Source organism: Pleurodeles waltl, chromosome 4_1 (genome assembly GCF_031143425.1).
Source record: "Pleurodeles waltl isolate 20211129_DDA chromosome 4_1, aPleWal1.hap1.20221129, whole genome shotgun sequence".
NCBI classification, from domain to species: Eukaryota; Metazoa; Chordata; class Amphibia; order Caudata; family Salamandridae; genus Pleurodeles; species Pleurodeles waltl.
In genome coordinates this window covers 706,580,302-706,604,157 of record NC_090442.1, presented here as the reverse complement: position 1 = coordinate 706,604,157, position 23,856 = coordinate 706,580,302, and the positions used below count along the sequence as shown (strand labels likewise).

Genomic DNA, 23,856 nt, shown 5'->3' with positions numbered 1-23,856 from the left:
AAACTCAGAGAGTGAAGAATACCCATGTGTGTTTTCACTGCAAAGGAGAGCTGCTCTGCCCATAGGTTAACATAGGCAAAGTGTTACAATTACTCCAAGCTGCAACAGTGGATTGCAGCAGAGCAGTCTCATATTGTTCACTATCATTTGATTTGTCCTAACAAACTCCTTTCTATGGTAAAGGCGGTTTTGTCAATAATCATGGAAAAATGCCACTTTTAGAAAGTGGACATTTCTCTGCCCTAAAATGCTTTGTGTGCCTTTTAATTCAACTCAAGTCCACACTGAGGAATGGAAGAACACATCAGTGCACTCCCCAGCAACAGCTGTAAAACTTGGGCACACAACTGGAACGAAGACCTCTGCCATTTGTTGGCCTGGCTGAATAGATTGGAGGGAGAGGTTCTGACACTTGGCCTCTCAGAGCCAAATCATGGCCCCACTGAAGATTAAGATCTGCATTTCACAGCTCCATGGTAGACAGGACTGAATTTTAGGGGAGACATCTGTGGTTCAAAGGGCAACGCTCTGAATCTCCTCCAACTTCACAGGCACACTACAGTATAACTACTGGTGCCACACTGCAGCAAGGTGCACTGCAGGAACATGGTATGGAGTCCTTGGACCGTGTGGTGCAGCCACTGAGAAGAATTTGTTGTGCACAAGGAGTAATTACTGCCCTAGGAAAGGACTGCGCACATTTCCTGCATCGTGGATGGCCTGGGCAAATTGATTGCTGCTTTGTGGCACCCTGAAGTGTGCTCTCCACTTGCCCTCTGTTCTCTTGTGGAGGTCTCAGGGACATCAAAGACCTCCCACAAGGGCCCTACACCTTCTACCTGTGATATCTGGAGAGCGGTGCCCTCTTAAGTGCCTACATCGTCTGCTGTACGTCACCTGGTAGCAGGGGTGTGAATGTGAAACTAAGTATTTCATCTGGAGATGGGATTTGCCTACTGCGGAGCCTTCAAAGTACTGCCATCATTCAAGCAGTGTTGCCCTTTATCCTGGGGCAAGGACATGCATCAGCATCTTGTTGGTAGTGAGTGGATTCATCGGTTGCGATACCGAGTGTGGCCCGTTTTTGTCGAGCATTATGCATTTCTCTTGTGTAACACCGAACTGCATGCTCATTGTGTGTCGTGTTCGATTCACTGGTTGCGACCCTCGGATCTGGAAGCACACCCGGAGCAGTATCTCATTCTTTCTCATGAGGCACTGCTGAACTTGCGTCTGTGTGTGTGCCACCGGATTTGTCTGGTGTGGTTCAAGTCATTGTGCGCCAGACGTTGTGCCTCATTCCAAGGAGGTGCAGGATTGGAACTATTCAGGTGTGTCTGAATTTGTCTGGTGGGACTCAAGTCATCGCATACCAGACATTGTGCCTCATTCCACGGAGGTACAGCATTGATAACTCCTTATGTGTGTCTGGATATATCTGGTCCAACTCGAGTCAACTCTACATGTGTAGTGGGAATTTTCTGGTGTGACTGAAGTCATCGTGCACCAGACATTCTGCCCCATTCCAGGGAGGTATGGCAGAGATAACTCTGTGTGTGCAATCGGAATTGTCTGGTGTGACTCAAGTCCCAGACATTGTGCCTTCTTCCAGGAAGGTGTGGATTTGGTAACTCTTTGCGTGCAACTGGGACTGTCAGGGGCAACTCAAGTCATAGCACCCCAGACGTTGTGCCCCGCTACCAGGGAACTGTGGAATTGGTATCTATTTGTATATTGAAGTGCCTGGCTTGGCTGTGCACAACTGTGAACAGCATGTGTCCCAAAGTGACCCTCCCCGTGCTTGCAGACCAAAGCCTGCACCGGAAGGAATGGTATGGAGGCCTCAGTGTGAACTTCCAGAGTGGTGGCCAAACCTCCATTTGTCAACTATTGCCTGATCAGCTGTTATCTCTTTCTTCCCCCCACCTTTGCCCGAGGATCCTATATGTGTACCTCTGGCCACGTGCAGTCCAGGATCTGGGGAAATGGTGTTCTCATCTCCAGCTAGTCGGAGGTTGGGTAGTAGTAACTCGTTGGAGGGTCGAGGAAGGTTTGGACTCAGGTGGGTCTGTGAGCACTAACCTGCCAGATATCAGAGCACCGCATTAGGGTGCTAGGAGTGTGTGCAAGTGTGTGTTATAGTAGCCTGCCTGATATGCCTGGCACCATGTAGCGGTGAGGAGTAAGTGAGTGGGAGTAATTGCTGGTGATTGACTGCATTGCACAGCAGTTTTGCTGTAAATGTTGTTTCTTTGCCAGAGGGCTATCACAGATGACATTGAGGTTGACCTGTGTGGTCTAGACCATGGAGCTATTTAAGAGTGCAGCAATTCTCTGTATGTACACATTGCTGCTGATGTTGTGAACCGGAGTGCCCCCCCCTTTAACTATGTGATATTGGATTGGAGTTAATCGCTAGTGTGGGTCTTGTGCTGACAATGTTTTGGCACCACATGAGGGAGCTGGGAGGGAAAGTATTTTTGTCACGTGTACATACTGCTAATGTCGTTTCAACACAATTGGGCCTAGTACTGCTGGTGATATTTCAAAATGTTATTTATGCCCAGATTTACATGATGTTCATGTTGTGTTAACTAATGTGTGTGTTGAATACAAACTTTATTTACATACACCTCCTGTGAAGTCTCTTTTGTGACACTCAATGTATGTGTTGCGTGGAAATGCTGTGCCAATGCTTTACACATTGCCCCTGTGATAAGCTTGACTGTTCAGTGCCAAGCTACCCAAGGGTGAGCGCAAGTTATACAGTGAGCTTAATCACTCACTCCTGACTGGAGTGGTAGGTTCTGCCTGGCCAGGGCCTCGCATCAGCCAAACAAAACATGCTACCTCCAACACCAAATAGTCTCTTACCTTCCATGAAAGACATTTCCACGGCCCAGCTCATATTGGTAGGGATGCTATGATAAGGTTTTTTAGACAAACTTGGTTCAATCCTAAATTCAGATTGATGGCTGAAGTGTTGTTCCACAGGTTGTTGTGTGTCTGTAGAACAATGTTCGTAAGAGAACTGAAGTTACATTGAGTCACACTGGAAGATGAGGAGGACTTTTTAACAGGATACAAATGGATTTCATTGAAATGCCTGTGTGCAATTGCTTGAGAGATGTTTTGGTTGTAGTGTGTATCTTTTCTCATTGGATCAAAGTTTACTCAACTAGACAAAATGATAGTCTGACTGTAGCTAGATTGTTATTGAGGGAACTCATCCCCAGATTTGGTTTTCCAACCCTTTTGGAATCAGATCTAGGGACTCATTTTAACAATGAGATCCTGAAAGTGCTGCGTGCAGAACTGCAAATGGAACAGTTATAGACCTGAGGCTCCAGGTCTTGTGGAGCAGGTGAATGGCAGGCTGAAATCCAGACTGGCAAAAGTGTGTGCTGCAACATCATTGAAATGGCCTGATGCTCTGCCTCTTATATTAATAAGTCTGCGGAGTGTACCTGATTGAAAGACTGGACTGTCACCCGATGAGATCATAATGGGGAGGGCAATGAGAGTGCCAGTGATTCCTGCAAATGCACTTGTGAATATTACAGTCCTAGACTGTGGCAAGGGATTAGCTAATGTGGTGCATTCTTTGTCTCATTAGGTTAGAGCAGCCACAGCCTCTTCACATCAATGCCATGACCTTAATCCCGGCAATTGGGTCTTGGTGAAGAAATATGTCAGAAAGATTTGTCTAGAACCCCATTGGTGTGGGCCTTACCAGGTGAACCTGGTTACAACTGCTGTGTGGAGGTCTCCCCAACTGGATCCATGCTTCACATTCCCAACAGAGTTGAGTATCCTCTTGATATGACAGCACCTGTTCCAGAGGAACCAGTGGTGCGACAGAGACAACAGGGGCAGGTCAGAGAAGCTGTTGGAGACCAAACTGAGCTTGAAACAGCACCTAATCACGGTGAAGGTTGAATGTCGAAGACTTCAGAACGCTACAGTGTCAATTAATTGATTTGCCATCTTGTTTCTCAGTTGGAAGTTTGGGGCAATAATGTCACCTTTGGAAGAATTAGGTTTTAAGTGTGGTTTAGCAGTAGAATTATTCAGATGCTCTGTGTCCTTTGCTGAGAGTGGACCTTTCTGACGTATAGACCTCAGACTTTAATTACTATGCCACCTCCCCTCTCTTGACAGAAGCTTCTACAGAAGTTCTTTTTCCCTGAATTTCATAGATATTAGAATAATGGTTAGACAGGAAAACTTGGATTTGGACTTGATGCATCAATGTCATTCCTTATTTTTTGCATTATCACTATTGAAATGGTGGTATGATATATGCTGGTTAAATTCAATGTAGTGTGACATTTTAATTCTCCTTTGGTTATTCTGTATATCTACACTATGATTTGGAGACTCATATATGTAAGTTTGACATTGAGTCTGTAACAGTGGCGGCCCGTCCTTTAGGGCGGAGGGGCCACGCCCCCCCCACCCCATGAAGAGTGTCTGTCAGGCTGAACAAAGGTCAGCCTGACAGACACTCTTCATGTTCAGGTCAGGCAGCCAGGAGTGAGACATGCACGATTTGCGCAGACTCCTGGCTGCCTGAGCTGAACTTTGCTGGGCTGAGGAGATCACAACCCCTATGGGCGTGACCTCCTCGGCCCAGCAAAGGTGCCTCGTGGCCCTCCCCTGGGTGACGAGGAAAGCGTCACCCATTGACACTCTCCCTGGGCGCTTCAGGTTTAAGCCCTGAAGTGCCCAGGGCGAGTGTCAATCAGTGACACTTCGTCACAGAGTGGGGTGGGGTCAGCAGTCTCACTGACCCCATCCCACTCTGTGACGAGGCTGGTCACCCAATGAGGGAAGGCAGCAGTCCCAACCCTCCTGGGACCTGGAGGCTAAAGGTAAGTGTGTGTGTGTGTGTGTGTGTATATGTGTGTTATGTTTTACATTGAATGTTTGGTGCACGCGTGCATGTTTGAGTGTTATGAGTGTTGTTAATGGATGTGAGTGCGTGCGTGCGTGTGTGTGTGAAAGAATGAATGTGTGTGATCGTGTAAAATGAATGTTTGGTGCATGCGTGCATGTTTGAATGGAATGAGTGTTCTTAATGGATGAGCGTGCTTGCGTGTCTGTGTGTGAAATAATTAGTCTGTGTGTGTGTGTGTGTGCCCCGCCCGCCCCCCTCCCAAAGCTGCCGGCCGCCACTGGTCTGTAATAAAGTTCCTTGAACTTTATTTGGTTTCTGAGATTTAAAGTGTGGCCACAGGTTGCACTGTAATTTGTAGTACGAAATTTAAAGAATGTCTCCTCACTCCTCAGAACAAGAAAGGAAAGATTTATTGGGCCATAGATTTAGAAATAGACTCCAGCGTTAGGTCAATAGTTGTGTTAAATCATAATTCTGTAGGTGTTAGGTGTTTCTATGGTTGGAATCTACTCAAAATAGTACTGATCTCTATATTTTTTTAAATAATAGGTTGGCATACAGCCCAGTCAATATAATTAATTTACACTAAAATGTGTATTAATTATATAGTATTTTCTGCTTATTTAAAAATACAATTTATTTTTAAAAACAATCCTTTAATTGTCTTCGACGGATTTCATTTCTTAAGTGCTGCAAATATTGTTTTGATGAACGTTATAATGGCACCCCTTTTTCTCACATTCTCTTTCAATAAAATGCAATACAATATAATGGACTTAGCGGCTAAGATTAATTCAAGCATTTCACCCATCATTTTTTTCTTTTTCTCAAATCTCAAGCAGATGTAATTAAAGAAAGGAGTATTCAGGCGTGTCTATTTTTTTGTGATTGTTAGAAGTGCAGGACTGGACAAAAAGGACCACTTTTTTTCTCTACACAGAAAGGTTCATTTAATTAATGTGGCTTGCAAATCCCGAGAATGGAATGTTCCCAAGGCAGACTGTGAGATGTGGAACCAATGTATGTCATGTCAACTGAAATGGCAATTGTCTCAATTAAAATGTATACCTAAAACATAGAGTTGTGGCCTATAATTATCTTTGGAAACAATATTGGCCGTTTGTGTGACTGTGTTCTTTCTTTTCAAGCAGTATTTGTGCATGAAAAGGCTATTTTAAAACTAGACCTCGACAGGATGATACAATTGTACATTGAATATGAGTTAATAAAAATGTACATTTATAATATATAAATATTAGTTTTATGAAAATAGGGAAATGGCAATGGTGGTAATGGTAAGGTATGTATCCTTTAAAAACAGATATTATACTGAATTTGAGAATGTTTTATGACCCTATTAAAATTAGGTTGAGTTCAAGATTCAAAACCGAATTTATGCAGTCCTTCTGTGTACAAAAACTTCTGTGATTTCCTGGTATTTAAATGCTCACATTTTTTGCCTATGGGTACACACCCAGATTTCTGTTTTCCCATTGTTCTTCTTGCATCTCTCTGCTAGCAAGTTCAGCTCCACAGTGGTTTCGAAGGTAGTGTCCGTGCTTTTTCCTTTGACAACAATGTGCATGACCCGGCCCTTGTTGATGTGGGTATCGAATGGGCTGCTCCATGGGGGGAACATGGTTGGCTTCTTTTGGATGTAATGTTGCCCATCCTCTGTGAACAAAAAAAAATGTGTCAATTACTTATTCTTATTAAAATATTAAGTACCTTCAGTTTGTAAATAATATCTAAGTTATAGACAACTAACTGAATAATGGGATGTTTTTCAACAAGAGGCAATGAGTGATTTCTTGCTGGTTATTCATGTTGCAGAAGGCTCTGTATGAGATCAATAAATTACAACGAAGTGTATGCCTCAAACTTGAACATTATATCAGGACAATAACTCTAAGTATCTACTCAGTCTGCATATGTAACATTTCGACTTGGGAACACTTTATAAAACTCAATAGGCAAGTTTTGCTTATGTCTTAGGTTTACAAACGCTAGCAAATGTAGATGTATTTGTTACCATAAGATATGCATTCATTTCCTGATGCTTTGCTTCTCACTTTCTTCCCGAGCTCCAGGTTCAAATAGTACAAACTCATAAAATAAAAAGAACATGGGGAAAAGCAGGAATGTTTACTTGAAAAAACTATTCATGGCTAGAGATACTCCGGGGGACTTTTCTGATACAAACACCATTAAGGATTAATCACTCTTAAGAAGCCTCTAAGCAGAGAAAAGACCATCACTGACATGCATCCATAATAGGCTAGTCAATAAAGAAATCTAAGTAACTGTTGAGACATCATAATGACCAGTGGACTTAGGGAATTCATTATAAATATTGAAAAGATCAGTGGTTACACTAGCTTCTACATGCTCTGGAATGCTGCATCACATTATAAATCTAAGGGAGGCAATGTGTAAACCAAAAATGTAAACCTTTAAAAAAACAATAAAATAATCCTTATTAATGAGGTGTCCCACAGAGATTGCCCCTCAGCCCTACCCTCTTCAACATGTACATGACCCCCCTGGCCATCATTATCAGACCGCATGGGCTCAACATCATCTCCTATGCTGATGACACCCAGCTCAATCTCTCTCTTTCCGAAGACCCCTCCACCACCAGAACAAACTTCCACAGATGTATAGTGACTGTCGACGACCGGATGAAGGAAAAAGCTCCACATGGCAAGACAGAAATCCTCATCTTTGAGAACAAGACCTCACCTTGGAGCCACACTTGGTGGCCCGATGAACTCGGCCTTTCTACCGCCCTGACAGACCATGACTACAACCTCACCATCATACTGGACAGCAGGATTATCTATGTAGAAACAGGTAAACAAAGTCTTGTCCGCCTGCTTCCACACCATACGCCTGCTCGGTATGATCTTCAGGTGGCTCCCAATCAACACCAGAAGGATCGTCACTCAAGCCCTCATCACCAGCAGGCTGGACTACAGTAATACTCTTTACATAGGAATCACTGCATGCGTCCTGAAGAGACTACAGACAATACAAAACTCAGAGGCAAGACTTATCCTTGGCCTCCCCAGATGGACTCCCATCACCCCACACCTAAAGACACTACAATGGCTCCCGGTCCAGAAGCGAGGAGAGTTCAAGATGCTGACCCATGCATACCAAACCATGCACAATGAAAGACAGGCATCAACAAACAAATGATCTTTCACCAACCAACCAGACACCTGCAATCTGCCTCCCTTTTACTCACAGATACCGCCCAGATCCGCTGATCCAACAGTGGAGGACACTCCTTCTCTTACCTGGCAGCCAAAGCCTTAAACAACCTTCTCCTGCACCTCACGAATGCTGCATTGCTCTGGGAATTCAGAAAAGGACTCAAGACATGGCTGTTCGAATTAACAGAGGACCGCAAAGCAGCTAGCAATGCCAGCGCCTTGAGACCCTCACAGGTGATTTGCTACTCGTTATAAATCCTGATTGATTGATTGATATATCTGTTGGCTCATGACGAGAAACTGGTGTTTTCCCCTAATATGTACGATAAATCTTCCCAGACAATCTTGAGAGTAAGGGCAGATAGGTACACATCACATATGCCCACAACACTTACTAGCTACCCCTGTAATTCATCTCCTTAGTGAATGGAGAGCTTCTCCAGTTAAGAGACGAACCCAAGAGAACACAGACAAGAGAAACAAAGAAAGGGGATTATTTTTGTGTTTTGAGGGAGAGAGAGAGATTGCCAACTATTGTCTCATGTGTGCACCATAAATTAACTTATTATCAGGATCACTGGAATGATGCCATTATGCGGTCGCAGCATTTCTGCATAAATATGGATTTGTCACATAGTAAATTAACTGTATAATCTGCAGACTTTAATAACAATTTTTTTTTTTTTACCTCAAGTGGATCAAACATTACTAAAAACATGGTGATATGTGTTCTTGTACACTGAAAAGCCCTTCACATAGCTGACTGGTTATTTTTCAATTGCTTATTGCTACATTTGAGTGTTAAACAAGTATTGAGCAGTCCACCTTTAGTGAAATCCTTGGCCAGACATTGTTACCGTTTGTAAAAGTGAGAAAATAATTAAGTAATTGTATCACAAAATGTGCTGCATTATGCTACATGGTTTAACTTTGTTGCAGCAGTTTAGTCAAGCCTAACACATAATTTGGTCCTCCACTGCCACATAATTCCAGTCACCTTGCCTAATATAGATATTTCGGGTCATATTTATGGCCATATAACATGGTCACATTGCTGTGCCTTACTGCATGATGGGGGGATGGCAGGAATGTACCATATTTAAAAGAATATGGTGCATTCCTAACTTTGTCCCTGTGCTGGAGAAATTTTGGTTGCCTAGCACCAATGCAGGCACTCTTGCACTAAGGTGCAAGGGTACCTGCGCCGTTAGGAGAAAGGGCACCTTCCTGTGCAAAACAATCCCCTGAGGCAGAATTTAGCACACACAGAAAGAGGTAAAACAAGGAGAAATAAAGATATTACGCCTCTTTATGCCCCAACTGGGAAGGCGCAGCATTTTAGGACATTCTCAGGTCTACTACTCCTGGTACGTTTGGAAATGCATCATGTGGGAATGTGGGAAACAACCATGCAACACCCATGGAATGCCTCCCTGGAGCAGACAGACACACTGCAGTGATTAGCGCTGCATTGCGTTACTCCAGATTTATGAAGCCATTCAGGGCCAAGCAAGGTGGCCTTGTGTGGCTTCATAAATCACATTTTGGGCTTGCGTCATGCAAGCACCACGTTGCATGGTACAAGAGCGACACAACCTCATTTATAAATATGCCTCCAAGTGTGCAGTTGCACATATCATCTTGGGGTGGTAAGTCCATAAGTGTATGGTTGTTGTAACTCTATTTGAAATTGCAGCTTCAACAGTAGATAGCATGGTAACTTTTCCTGTTAGAAATAATACAGTTTTTGTGACTGTTAATGAAATAGCAGTGTTTTTGGAATGAGTTTGGCTGGGGAAGGTAGAAGGAGGTTTATGGACTATACAAAGTAGATGACAGTCTGTATATTGGGTTTGAGGCAAAAAAATACATGGTGGGCTTCTTAACCCAAACTATTGGGGTCTAATTAAGATTCTGGCAGTCATTAAACCTCCAGACTCATGGTGGTGATCCAGACCGCTACAGCTTTGACTGTCCAACCGTCAAATTAAGGGTTTGTTGGATGGACCACCAAAAAGACCACCATCTCCACCAGGATCACTGATCCTGACGGGATGACGGCGGTCATGGTTGTAGTCAGCCACAGCGGTGGTGAAGTTAGCGCCGCTGTGCTGATTACAACCTTGTTCTCCCGAAGCCTTTTCATGGTGGTCTGACCACCATAAAAGGGCTGGCGGAGAACAAGTGCAGGGGTCCCCCTGCCCAGCACCCTTGAAATGTGCACTGTCTGCTCTGCTAGTGCACCCTGTGTGTGGTAGCATTACCGCCGGCTCAATTATGAGCCGGGAACAACGCTGCTGCACCTTTCCCACTGGGCTGAACGCCGGAAAAGTGTAATGGGGCTGGTGGGGAGACCACCAGCACCAAGGGGGTGTACTCATCAGGAGTTTGGCGGATGGATGTTTCCGTCTGCCAAATTCCTAATGACCCCCTTAGTCAGGGCATCCTGCGATCCAAGTAATCAGGCAAAGGATTGTTTGAGCAAGAGGGTTTTTAGATGTTTAGAGTGTTTCCTGCAAACCATTTTCAGCTTGAAAAAAATATAATACAAGGTTTCGGGCCCATACAATCGCACAAAATTTTACACAGACCTTTCATTAACTTGACCAATTCAGTATAATACCACAGTTAAGATCTTTCTTAATATTACTGCATGACCATATCATGTGATCCAATGATTCTCGCTCAATGCTGAAAACCCTGCAAAGGCCTTAAGTAGCCAAACACATTTACATAGGGACGTGGACAGTATGCAGCCAATAGTTAATGGTGCACAAAGTAATACATTTTTTTCATGAAAACTAGGAGAAATTAATTTGCCAGTATCTTGCATCAAAATTGACCCTGAGGTTATACCTCATATTCAAAAGTCATGTGAGCTATTGCCAGAAGACAATGGGCCTCATTACGAGTTTGGCGGTCTGACTGCAAGACCGCCATCGTGGTGGCCGCCAAAAGACCACCATGTTGGCGGTTTTACAAGTTACACAGCCAAGCCCGCCAAAATTCCAACTCCGCCAGGACCCTGGAGGGCAGGAAAGGAGCAGTCCGATCGCCGACACCGCCATCCCAAAAACCAATCACCGAACCTGTTACAACTCAGAAAGTGCCATGGCAGTGAGAACCGCGTTGCTTGGCGGTCCCCACAGTAATACAAAACACCACATTGGAAAGATTTGAAAACAACACAGCTGACACACATACACACACTCAACACACCCACCAACCACACTAAAAAACACACCCTTCACACACCACAATCCTTTGCCTCCACACCGCAGAACACAACAACTGTAGTGAAAGCAACAAGATAAGCACTGCACACCCGAAACACATATTTTCATACTATCACACATTTCACTGCATGCCACCCACTCATGACACAGCACCTACAAATGTATTTTTAACCATTTCCCCACTTTATATACACCACCATGTTACCACAAAAACACCCACGATTCACTGATGAGGAGTTAAGGGTTCACGGTAGATGAATTTATTAGAGTAGAGCCACATATATTTGGAGCTGAAGTCTAGCAGACCACTATCGCCTGGAAAATAGAATAGCCGACAAATTGAATTCTGTAGGCATCTAGGACAACATCTGGAACAGGTGGAACGACCTCAGGTGCAAGTTCCATTCCATGGCGTCTAGGCACCAGCTGGCAGTACACAAGACTGGCATAGGGCCCTTCCCCCACAGTTCACAACATGGGAGGAAGTCTTGGCCATTCTACATCCTGAGGGCTTGACAGGAATACCTGGGAGTCGAGTCGGGTAAGTCTCAACTACAAAATGTGTCCCCCAAATGGAATGCCATGGATGCCCAATGCTCACCTTTACCCACCTACAATGTCACCCAACTTAAAAGGCCAGACTCCACCTGTCAATAGATCCCTGACTGGCCTCCAACATTTTAATGAGACCCACCTGGGTGGATAACATATCAATAAACTGGGTGTCCGCAGAGACTGACAACACTACAACTGCCAGCTAAGGCCAGAAGGCACTCGGAATGTCACTCCACTTAGCCACAAATATGTACTCACCTACTACGACCCTTTTCCCTCTACTCAGCTACTGAACTGTACTCACCTGAGGGTATCCCATCTGTACACTGTGTAGGAGGACAGGCAAATATAGCAATGCTTAGGCCAGAAGGTACTGGGAATGTCACTCTACTCAGCCACAACTGTGTGCTAACCTACTATGACCCTTCTCCCTCTACTCAGCTACTGAACTGTTCTCACCTGAGGGCATCCCATCTGTATACTGTGTGGAGAGGACAGGCAAATATAGCAATGCTTAGGCCAGAAGGTACTGGGAATGTCACTCTACTCAGCCACAACTGTGTGTTAACCTACTATGACCCTTCTCTCTCTACTCAGCTACTGAACTGTTCTCACCCGAGGGCATCCCATCTGTATACTGTGTGGGAAGAACAGGCAAAGACAGCAATGATAAGACCAGAAGGCACGGTCTACCCAAAGTAAAATACCTGCCCAATGCGCATCTGTACAAACATCCTCCCACATCCCCTCACAATGAAAATTAATGCACCTGAGAGGATGAATTATGTATGCTGTTTGTTGTAGTTATTGTTACATAAATTGAAAACCCAGGAGGGCCATTTGCTTACATTCCATACACCAGGCCAGTGTCCACAATGACATTGTGTTGCTGACTGTCAATTCACTAATGAAGTTTACCTACTTGGGAGGGACCAACTTACAGATCATGGTACACTCTATGATATGGCAAATCAAGTAGATCCATCTTGAATAGATAAGCCAAGATGAAAATGGTGTGGACAATTCGGACAGCCCAACCTGCGTGTAAAATTACTGACAGACAAACAAAGGCACCAAGATGCCTCCTGAAATGCATGTGACAGTAAACAAACACAAAATGCACTTACCACTTGTTGACAAGTAACATATTCAAATACATGGTCCTGGGTCTGCAAGCATGACAGTCTACTAGGTCCCAAGATGAGCTAAGCCACATCATGTCCAGCCACTGATTACACTGCACTGCTGGAATAACAGACGTCCATGGACAGTTATCAAAGAACCAAGATACACACAAAACTTGTGGCAAGGTGACTTGAAATAGAATTTGTCATCACCGTTAATGTCAGGTACATATATTTGATACCAGGTGTGCCTCTCACATTAAGGGAAACATGCAAAGCCAATGTGTATTTGCCATGTAACACATGTCACTGTAAACAGTTGGAGGTACATGTCACAATACAAACTGTAACATGCTGGCCATCACTCAATAGGTCTATCTGCAATTGGGAAGATAGAGATCTCTCCAGAGACAGCCAGTCCCCCCAGGATGAAGCCCATGGTGAGTATACAACTCCTGGACATGTGGACGTTGAGGTCAGATGACACCAGTCAGCCACACCCTGACCACAACAACTCCTTCCAGCCCTGTTGCATCAACATCTCAGGCAACCATTCGTATACACTTACCATTTTCCAGGATGGTAGGACTCTGGACTTCGGACTTCAATTGTTGTTGTAGCTACTCTCAGCACTACATCCACCATTACTGAGCTCTTCACTGTTTGTGTTTGTTATTACTCATTACTTTGCACCTTTAACTCAAGAACACCTGTAAATAAACACAATGAGCACTCGATGTCCAATATGTATTTTTTCTAAATGTATTGGGATGTATAATGTAAAAAGAATGTGATGTTAATGAGGTATGTGTGAGAATATCAATGTAAGGAGGGACAGATCACAGGCTGGGTCAGTCTGAATATCACTTCCAATACAAAAACACAAGTGGCCTTTCACTTAAAAACTATTTTTTTGCAATGTACAGCCTATAGGCTGCAAACATGTCTGGACTGTAATAGCCAAGAATGAATGAACATTAATACACTTGTAGAGATATCCCAATTTACTGTCCACCTTACCATAGTAAAAATAGCTATGTCAGACCCTATATCATAGGATAGGCAAAAAGCTCGGTAGATATAGGCCCTCATTACAACCCTGGAGTTTGTACCGCCAACAGGCTGGCGGTACAAACTCAAGCATTATGACCACGGCGGAAGCGCTGCGGTCGCACCACCGGGACCGGCGGTTTCCCGCCACTTTTGCCCCGGCGGTTTCCCGCCACTTTTGTCCCAGTGGTTGTAATCCCCAGGGCAGCGCTGCCCAGGGGATTACGAATCCCCCTCCCGCCAGCCTTTTCGTGGCGGTATGAACTGCCATGAAAAGGCTGGCAGAAAGGGGAGTCACGGGGCCCACTGCCACGGCCCCATGGAGCTTTTCACTGTCTGCATAGCAGATAGTGAAAAGCGCGACGGGTGCAACTGCACCCGTCCCACAGCCGCAACACCGCTGGCTCCATTTGGAGCCGGCTCCCGTGTTGCGGGCAAGATCCCCGCTGGGTCGGCGGGCGGAAACCAGGTTTCCGCCCGCCGGCCCAGCAGGGATCTCCAAATAGACCCCGCAGGAGTGCGGCTGCATTGGCGGCCGCCCGGCGGTTTCAACTTGGCGGGCGGTGCTTGCCGCCCGCCAATGTTGAAATGAGGGCCATAGTCCCAGTTTGCCCACTAGCCCATACCAAAACCATGTCTATCCAACTTGACATACCCCATGACACAGAGGACTGTACAATGATTCCTAGTCTGAGGCCCATCCTATTACAATGGTTAGCCATCCACTGCCATGTCACACACCTATGTCAGTCTAATAGCACAGCCATTGTGGCCTAAAATGAGGAAACACATCGACAGCTACATACAGGGCACATAGTAACAATGTCCACACAATGTGAAGGGAAAATGCAAGGATTGGCCACAAAGACATGCCACAAGGGCACATGCCCACACACATGAGACCATTGGATGAACATACCAGGCCAAACAGGTCCATTCTCAAGGTCTGGAAACTCCCCTCCCACTGTCCAGGAAGCCTGGGCATGGTACCAACACAAACCAAATTTGTAACAAACAGTACCTGGATCCTTTACATGGGCCTTTCACATGTCAGAGTAGCCACTTTTACCTGTCAGTGACACAATTCAGAAATGTCCTCTTGAGGATGGCACGGGGATGAGACCTGGAAGGAAAAAGTCACTTACAAGGCGTTTAGGCAGACAAAGGCATTCATTAAACTCAAAAGTCAGCTAAATCTTCTGTGTTAACACTGACAGTGCAATATGACTGCACATATCATAGAAGATGCTCAAGAGAGAGACATCTTCAAGTCTGATGTAGCCAACAAGCCTTTGCTCTATGATGCATTGCATAAAATGTTCTGTCTCACGGTAAGTGACACACCTGTCACAACATTACAGTACCTGTACAGTACCCCATGCAGTCTGAGTAATGACAGAATATCAGGTACTTACACTCAGGTGAAGTACTGATTGCTGATATCTGCCCATATGTCCCCACCTCCATCCTCATCGCTGTCATCCTCACTTGGAATTTCCGGATTCTCACCCCATGGCACTGCCAGCTCTCCCTCATCAGGAATTTATGGGATGTTCCTCCTCAGGGCAAGGTTGTGGAGCATGCAGCAGGCTATAATGATCTTACAAACGTTTGCGGGTGAGTAGAGGAGGGCTCCACCTGTTTTGTTAATACCTTTAGGAGCCCAAAAGCCCACTGCACGACACAGCATGTTCTCTCATAAGCCTCATTGAAGCGGACTTCCCCTGGCGTAGTTGAGTTTCTCACTGGTGTCAACAACCAGGGATGATTTGGGTATGCAGAATCCCATGTAAGGCAAGGCAACATGTGTGCAACCATAGGTACAGAGCAAAGTGTCACTAACAGCAGACATGATACACAGATACACAAATGACATATGTGACTTACCAACCAGTCAGGCCCTCTCTGGGTACAGTAATGTCATCAGCTGTGGACTAGTGCTATTCCGCATGATGAAGGCTTTTGGACTGAACCCGGGTACCAAGCACATACTTTGTAAATGTAGAGGTCCCCCAAATACACTACTTGGACATTGAAAGAGTGGACGTTTTTCCAGTTCTGATAGACCTGTTCAGTGCCAAGCGGTGGAACCAAGGATACATGGTTACAATCAGTGGCTCCCACAATATGTGGGATGTGTGTGAAATCATAAAATTCTGCTTTCACATGTGCAAAATCCTCATGTTGGGAAAACCGGATGTAGCTGTCCAGCTGTTTCAACAGTGCAGAGAGGACATACTTCAATACCATACTGAACATATGCTGAGACATTCCAGTGGATAGGGCCAGTGCATTTTGGAAGGACCCTGTGGCCAGGAATTGCAACAGTGACATGACTTGTACAATGGGTCGTATGCTATTTGGATGACGGATGGCTTGCATCTGATCTGGCTCCAACTGACAACATAGATCCATGATTGTCTGCCTATCCGGGTGGTAGATCTGAATAACAAATCTGTCCTCCATGGTCTGGAAGTCAGCAAGTGGACGGTATACTTCTTCCAGGGTTACTATGTCGGTCATAAAAGAAACAAGGCAGTCACTCAATGTGTCCCACACATTTGACATGAAACATATGTGATACGTGATATCACAATAATGCGTGTCTCTGAAAACATTATGTGCCAACACACCAGAGCTAAGCCTTGCACTTCCTGGGACTTAAATGCCGTCATATTTAACACATATGTAACTATCATCGTTGTGGACAGGAAGCTCATGGTCAGATGACAACCTGAACTGCCTGGAACTGAATGCACAACCTCCTAGATCACACTTTTGGGAGAGGGTGGTGGCTGTACCTACAAGTGTGTTGTCTCATCAGCATGACTACATATCAATATGGTTGGCAATAGGATTGACTTACATGACCTGACTAGGACAGTACTCAATATCTTGCAGAACATCAGTTATTTCATTAGTGAGGCATCAAAACATTTCATGTAATTGCTTTAAATGGCGCAAAAATGGTGGCTGCCAGACCCACTCCACTGGACATTAGGAATCATCTGCGACTGCCTGCGGAAGTAGTCCTGGTGGTAGTTGCATACTACAGCGGACACTGCCATAGGTTAACACTACTGCCTGTGGTGCTCTTGGGCCAATGGCAGTGTCCGCCAGCGGTGACAGGTGTCTACGTGGCACCCATCACCACCATTTTCTGCAGATTCCCTCACTTGACTCCTGCCAGCAATACCTACACAACATGAGCTGCTGTGTACCACCTCTGGGAGCAATCATGCCGCATCCAACAGATGATAGGGCCCCTGCTGTCTCACCAGAAGAGCTGGAGAAGCTGGTGGAGGATGTCCTACCCCTGTACGGACAGTACAGATGGCCATGTGTAAGAGAAACTTGAGGGGCCTATCCTGGGCCTTAGTAGAACAGTCATGTGTGTATTCTGGAGACATCTCTGGATGAGCAATGGGACCTGACTTCCATGTAGTTTTTGAAATTTCAGATGTGTGCCACATCTGTGTGGACCTTGAAGATACCAGCCTAGCCTCATTTTGGTAAGGTGTGACTTGTGGAGCTCGACGTTGTTGTGTTGTATCCCTAGTGAAATGGATGTTTCCATGTCACCTAATCCAGACATGGCATGATTTTAGCATTGCTGTTTGCCTTTCTTTAGCACCATCAGTTGTCCATGAGACATCATATCAGTGCAATTTCGAGGTTTGTATAGTCATGTGTCAGTGTAATTGTTAGGGTACCTTACAGAGCGGGCCATAGTTTGGCTACTGGTTCCATGTGGTGTGCTGGATGTTGCACAAGTTTGCTGTGGAGTGGTCACCTAGTTGTGGTGAGTTGGGTTACTAGGTAGATGTCATCAATGCCATTGTAGTAATGTGACACCGGAAATATATTATGGCCCTCATTACAACCCTGGCGGTCGGTGTTAAAGCGGCGGTAAGACCGCCAACAGGCTGACGGTAAAACAAATTGAATTATGACCGCGGCGGAAACCGCCAACATAGACAGCCACTTTAACACTCCGACCGCCACGGCGGTACAAACAAACAGCATGGCGGTCACCGCCAACAGACGGTCGGAAGACAATGTACCGCCCACACATTATGAGAGGCCAGTCCACCACCTTTTCCGGGGTGGATTCAACACGAACAAAAACACGGCAGAAACAGGACTTGGAAGGGAAAACTCTTACCTCTACACACCCCACGAGGAACCAGGAAGCCATGGAGCCGGAAGTCCAAATTCTCCCTGCTATAGTCTTCCTGCTCCTCTACCAGGAGCACGACCGACGGCGGCGACGACCACGGTGAGTACTGCACCTAGGACACAGGGGAGGGGGGAGGGAAAAGAGAGTGACACACACATGCAACACCCCCACCCTCACACACAACACACACATCAATACATGCTGGAACGTTACATTCCCCCCCAACCCCCACTAGAAGAACACACGGACAAAAGGAAATGAGTTGAACGATTGTAACCATGAAAAATCCATTACTCAAAAATATATATACACTATTAACAAATATGTACACCAAGAATTCAAGTCCATGTACTGCACCTACATAGTCCGTGGACCACTAGGCCCAAAATGCATGGGCCAGGCCCACACAAGATACCCGTTCCAAATGGAGAGAACACTGCAGGGGCATCAGATCGAAATAAAACAGGCACCTCAGGGGGGAGCACCTCAGCCGGATGAGTGCATGACACCAGCTCCACGAGGGGCTCCATGCCCATTGATGTATCCTGGGGAGTGCAAAGCCACAGTCTCCCAAGTCTCAACAGTGAGTGGTTTGCCCACTGCTGTATCCTGGGGAGTGCAAAGCCACAGTCTCACAAGTCTCTCCAGTGGGTGGTTTGCCCACTGCTTTATCCTGGGGAGTGCAAAGGGAGTGCAAAGCCACAGTCACTCAAGTGGATAACAGTCTCCACTGGTTCTGGAGGGGGCTTTGTGCCCAGAGTGCTTCATCCTGCCGCGGACAGAGGTAGTGGATGCTTTTATCCACTGGTTTTGGAGGGGGCTTTGTGCCCAGAGTGCTTCATCCTGCCAAGGACAGAGGTAGTGGATGTGATACTCCACTGGTTCCGGAGGTAGCTTTGTGCCCAGAGTGCTTCATCCTGCCAAGGACTGAGGTAGTGGATACCTTTCTCCACTGGTTCTGGAGGGGGCTTTGTGCCCAGAGTGCTTCATCCTGCCGAGGACAGAGGTAGTGGATGCCTTTCTCCACTGGTTCTGGATGGGGTCTTTATGCACAGAGTGCTTCTTCCTGCCAAAGCCAGAGTTAGTGGATCTGACACTCCACTAACGGTGGGGCAACATGGAAGCTGTCCAGGCCCCTGGAACTGACCACCAGCCTCGTACGAATGACCACTGGGGATGGCAGCCATGTCTGCGGTGGTGCCACTGGCACAGGATGAGGCGTGGCCGCTGGCGGTGCTGGCGGCGGGCTCAGTAGGGGCGGTGCTTGCGGCGCTCATTGGGCAGCGGTGCTGGTGGGGGGCTCACTGAGCGTGCTTCTGGCAGCGGTGACCTGAGCGTCGGTGTTGGTGGGGGGCTCACTGAGCTTGCTGCTGGCGGAGGTGTCTTGAGCGGCGGTGCTGGTGGCGGTCTCACTGAACTTGCTGCTGCTGAAGGGCACAGTGTCTGCGGTGCAGGTGAAGGGCACAGTATCCTGGGTGCTGGCGGCGGTGCCCGTGGCGGCGGTGCCCGTGGCGGCGGTGCATGTGGCGGTGCCGGTGGCTGTCTTGTCCACCATGCAGGTTGGCGGTGACTTTCCTTTCTTTCTCTGGCCCTTCCCCACCTTGGATGGTGGTGCAGCTGTCTTGCCACTCCCAACTGTTGTCCTGGCTGAGCCCTTGGTGGCAGGTGTTTTGGCCTTCTCCCTCCGGGCTGTGGGTAACTTCTTTTATTTTGGAGGTGGGGGAATGTCCTTGGCCTCGCTCCTTGGGACACTGCCTGCCCTGCTGCTTGGTGCACTCCAGAAGCCGGTTACTGCTGGCACCACTGTTCCCGGTGATGTGGTGGCTGAGGTGCTGGGTTGGGACCTGGAAAGGCGGGCCCTAGGGGACGGAAGGGGTGGGGGAGGTAAAGGGAAGGGAAGAGGTCAAAGTTTGACAGGAAAACTTTTTTAGACACACTGGGACGGGTAGATGGAGGGGGTTTGAGAGTGAAGGAAGAGGTAGTGGTTGTAGGAGGTGTTCGTTTGCTGACTTTGGGTGAAGGTGCATGGGCTGGAGGCTGTCGTAAGGTGGATGGCAGTTGGGTGGGTATGTGGTTTGGGAGGAGGGCTCACAGACACACTGGGAGAGGACACAGGGGATGTGTGAATGGTTGTGGGGGTGGTGAGTGCACGTGAGCGGTGTGTGGTGATGGGCGTGCTGGTGATGGAGGTAGTAGCTGAAGATGTAGTGCATGCAGGTGTGAGTGGAGTCGTGACAGGGAGGGAGGAGGGAGACGTGGAGGAGGGGGACACAGTGGAGGCAGTGGATGTTGGTATGTGTGCATGGGTATGATGCTTGTGTGAGTGCCTGTGGGATGTGAGGTGCTTATGTTTGCCAGAGCTACCCTTGTGTGTTGAGGTGTGTGCATGCTGGTCTGATGGTGTGCTTGGGATAGGTTGAGGTACTGGGGATTGGGTCTGGGTGGAGGAAGTTGGAGGGGGGAGGTTGGACACAGGGACAATGGCTGCCATCAGTGCTGAGGCCAGAGTTTGAAATGCTCGCTGTTGGGCTGCCTGGCCAGAAAGCATGCCCTCCAGGTATGCATTTGTCTGTTGCAACTGCCTCTCTACATCCTGGATGGCATTCACAATGGTAGACTGCCCAACAGTGAGGAATCTGAGGAGGTCAATGGCCTCCTGACTGAGGGCAGCAGGGCTGACTGGGGCGGGGGGCTGAGGAGCCTGGGGCGAAGGAGATGCCCACCCTCCTGGGTGAGCGGCCACGGGGCACACGCTAAGGGGCTGCTGGGAGGGCGGTGCTGGTAGGGGGGTGGGGGCTGTACCCATAGATGCGGTGGGCACAGAGGGGCCCGCCACCGCAAGGGAGCTCCCATCAGAGGAGGAGTCGGTGACACTAGTCTCAGCTCCTGTCCCCACCATGGAGCTCCCCTCGCCCTCCGTCCCACTGGTGAATTTTGAGTCCGTAGTCTCTCCAGGGCCATGTGGGATGCAGCTCCCTCCCTCTCCGGTGGCACAGCTCCTCCGCCTGATGATGCTAATGCATACAAGAACAGGGAGACCACAAAAAAGGGGGGAAAGAAAGTAGAAAGACATGTTGAGTGCATGCAATACTGCTACCGTTGGCCGACACTACAGACACAGCAGCCCTCTGAACTACGCCATGCACTTTGAGTTCCCTAATTGATCACAGGGACATGTGCTACAAGGCCTATGCCCGATTGCTGCACACATGCAAGTCACAGGAGCATGACTAGGTGTAGATGGCTCTTACCACTGGTGGGGATGGGGTGCCACTGAGCCTGCCTCACAAAGGGTCCTTGCCTACAAGGCTCGCCCTAGCCTAGGGGAACTCGCAGCCCACCTCCCCCACCCAGACACCTCCAATGTGCGCTGAATCAGATGGATGTGAGTGTACTCACCCCCTTGTGGCTGCTGTGATTCCCTCAAGCGCCCATCCAACTCCCGATACGCCACCGCCAGGATCTAGAACATCAGGGGGGTCATGGTGCGACGGGCACCCCTCCCACGTTGGGAGGCCATCCCCAGCTGGGCCTCCGCGGTCTTCTTGCTCCAGCGGCGAATGTCCTCCCATCTTTTCCGGAAGTGGGTGCTCCGTCTGTGGTGGACCCCAAGGGCCCGGATGTCCTTGGCGATGGCATGCCAAGTATCATTCTACTGGTGGGCACTGACCTACAGAAATAGTATAGGGGAAAAGGAAAAACAATAACCGTCCGGACCGTCACAATCATTGGCCCACGTTCCCACCCTTGCCCTGACGCACATACACTCTCCGTTGTTTCATGCACGCCTCATTCCCCCCCATCCACACCACTCCAAACAGGCATTGCCCATACAGCATGCTCACAATGTACTCACCTGTTTGTCTGGAGGACCGTAGAGTAGCGTGTACTGGGGAGGACCCCATCCACTAGTTTCTCCAACTCCTCCGATTTGAAGGCAGGGCCCCCTTCCCCAGACACATGAGCCATTGTCGCTTCCAGACTGAGGTCACAGCAGCACTTGGAGTGTAGGTCCTCTCATGTCGAAGATCAGGTATCAAGTGAGTGAACAGAGAGAAAATGGCGGTCACGCCCGCGGCGGTGCGTACTGTCACCACCGGCGTACATCGTCATTGGCTCCTGGGACCCATAGGGTCCAATGTTAACCAATGCAGGATTGCGACACAGTCTTCAGCCGCCTACCGCGACGGAGTACAGCACCAGCGCAGTTACCTCATATCCCCTTGCTCCACATTACAGGTCAGGCAGCCGCCATTTCAGGGGAATTGCGGATTGATAAATGTGTGCAATAAAGTTGTTTTTTTCGTACCTCAGTGTTGGCTGACCCTCTGATTGCTGTTCTCATCCATAGAGCACGTCCGCTGGCGCAGGTGAGGAGACGGCAGCATCCTCCGGTGTACAGACCGCTGGTGGACCTGTCGACAATGGAAGAGCGACATGTAATAGTCACCTACAGACTTGATCGTGCCACAATCCAGGAACTGTGTGCCCAGTTGGGAGTCAGACCTGATGTCAGCTATGCGCCATCCCACAGGAATCCCCCCTCTAGTGCAGGTCCTGTCAGTACTCCATTTCCTGGCAAGTGGGTCCTTTCAAGCAACAGTGGCCATTGAATCAGGCATGTCCCAGCCAATGTTCTCTAACGTGTTGTCCAGAGTGTTGTCTGCCCTGCTGAAACGCATGCGCAGCTACATTGTTTTCCCTCAGGTGGAGGATTTGCCTACAGTGAAAGGTGACTTCTATGCCCTGGGACATATCTCCAACATCATAGGTGCCATTGATGGGACACATGTGGCCTTGGTACCCCCCGCAGGAGTGAACAGGTGTACAGAAACCGGAGGAGTTACCATTCAATGAATGTGCAGATGGTGTGTTTGGCCGACCAGTACATCTCCCATGTGAACGCCAAGTTTCCTGGCTCAGTGCATGATGCTTACATTCTGAGGAATAGCAGCATCCCTTATGTGATGGAGCATCTCCAGGGGCACCTTGTGTGGCTATTAGGTGAGGACATGGACCCTATACAGTGTGAATAGTTGTCTGGGTCTTGGGTTGTCCCTAAGGGTTAGTGTGTGTCTAACAGTTGTCCCTCGACATTTGCAGGTGACTCTGGCTACCCCAACCTGTCATGGCTACTGACACCAGTGAAGAATTCCAGGACAAGGGCAGAGGAAGGCTACAATGGGGCACATGGGCAAGCTTGGAGGGTTATAGAGAGGACCTTCGGCTTCCTGAAGGCCAGGTTCAGGTGCCTCCATATGACAGGTGGTTCCCTATACTACTCACCAAAGAAGGTGTGCCAGATCATCGTGGCCTGCTGAATGCCGCACAGCTTGGCTTTGCGACGACAGGTGCCTTTTCTGCAGGAGGATGGTCCAGATGGAGGTGTTGTGGCAGCTGTGGAGCCTGTGGACAGTGAGGAAGAGGAGGCAGAAGAAGAGGACATAGACAACAGAAACACCGTGATCCATCAATACTTCCAGTGAGACACAGGTAAGAAGACATCACTGCCTCCTACATCTGATAAAATTGTTCGACCTCTCATCTGTCTGTCACTTTCACCCAGTGTATGGACCCTGATTTGTCACTTTCC

At 47.7% G+C, this 23,856-nt stretch overlaps 1 protein-coding gene across 1 annotated transcript in view; it reads right to left on the bottom strand.

The window, feature by feature from the left end:
• Positions 1-23,856, bottom strand: part of PRKCQ (protein kinase C theta) — a 437,429-nt gene that overhangs the window by 356,748 nt on the left and 56,825 nt on the right. Inside the window, exon 3 of the mRNA XM_069229272.1 lies at positions 6,375-6,574. Coding sequence (XP_069085373.1) covers positions 6,375-6,574 — 200 coding nt within the window. The remainder of the gene's footprint in view (positions 1-6,374; positions 6,575-23,856) is intronic.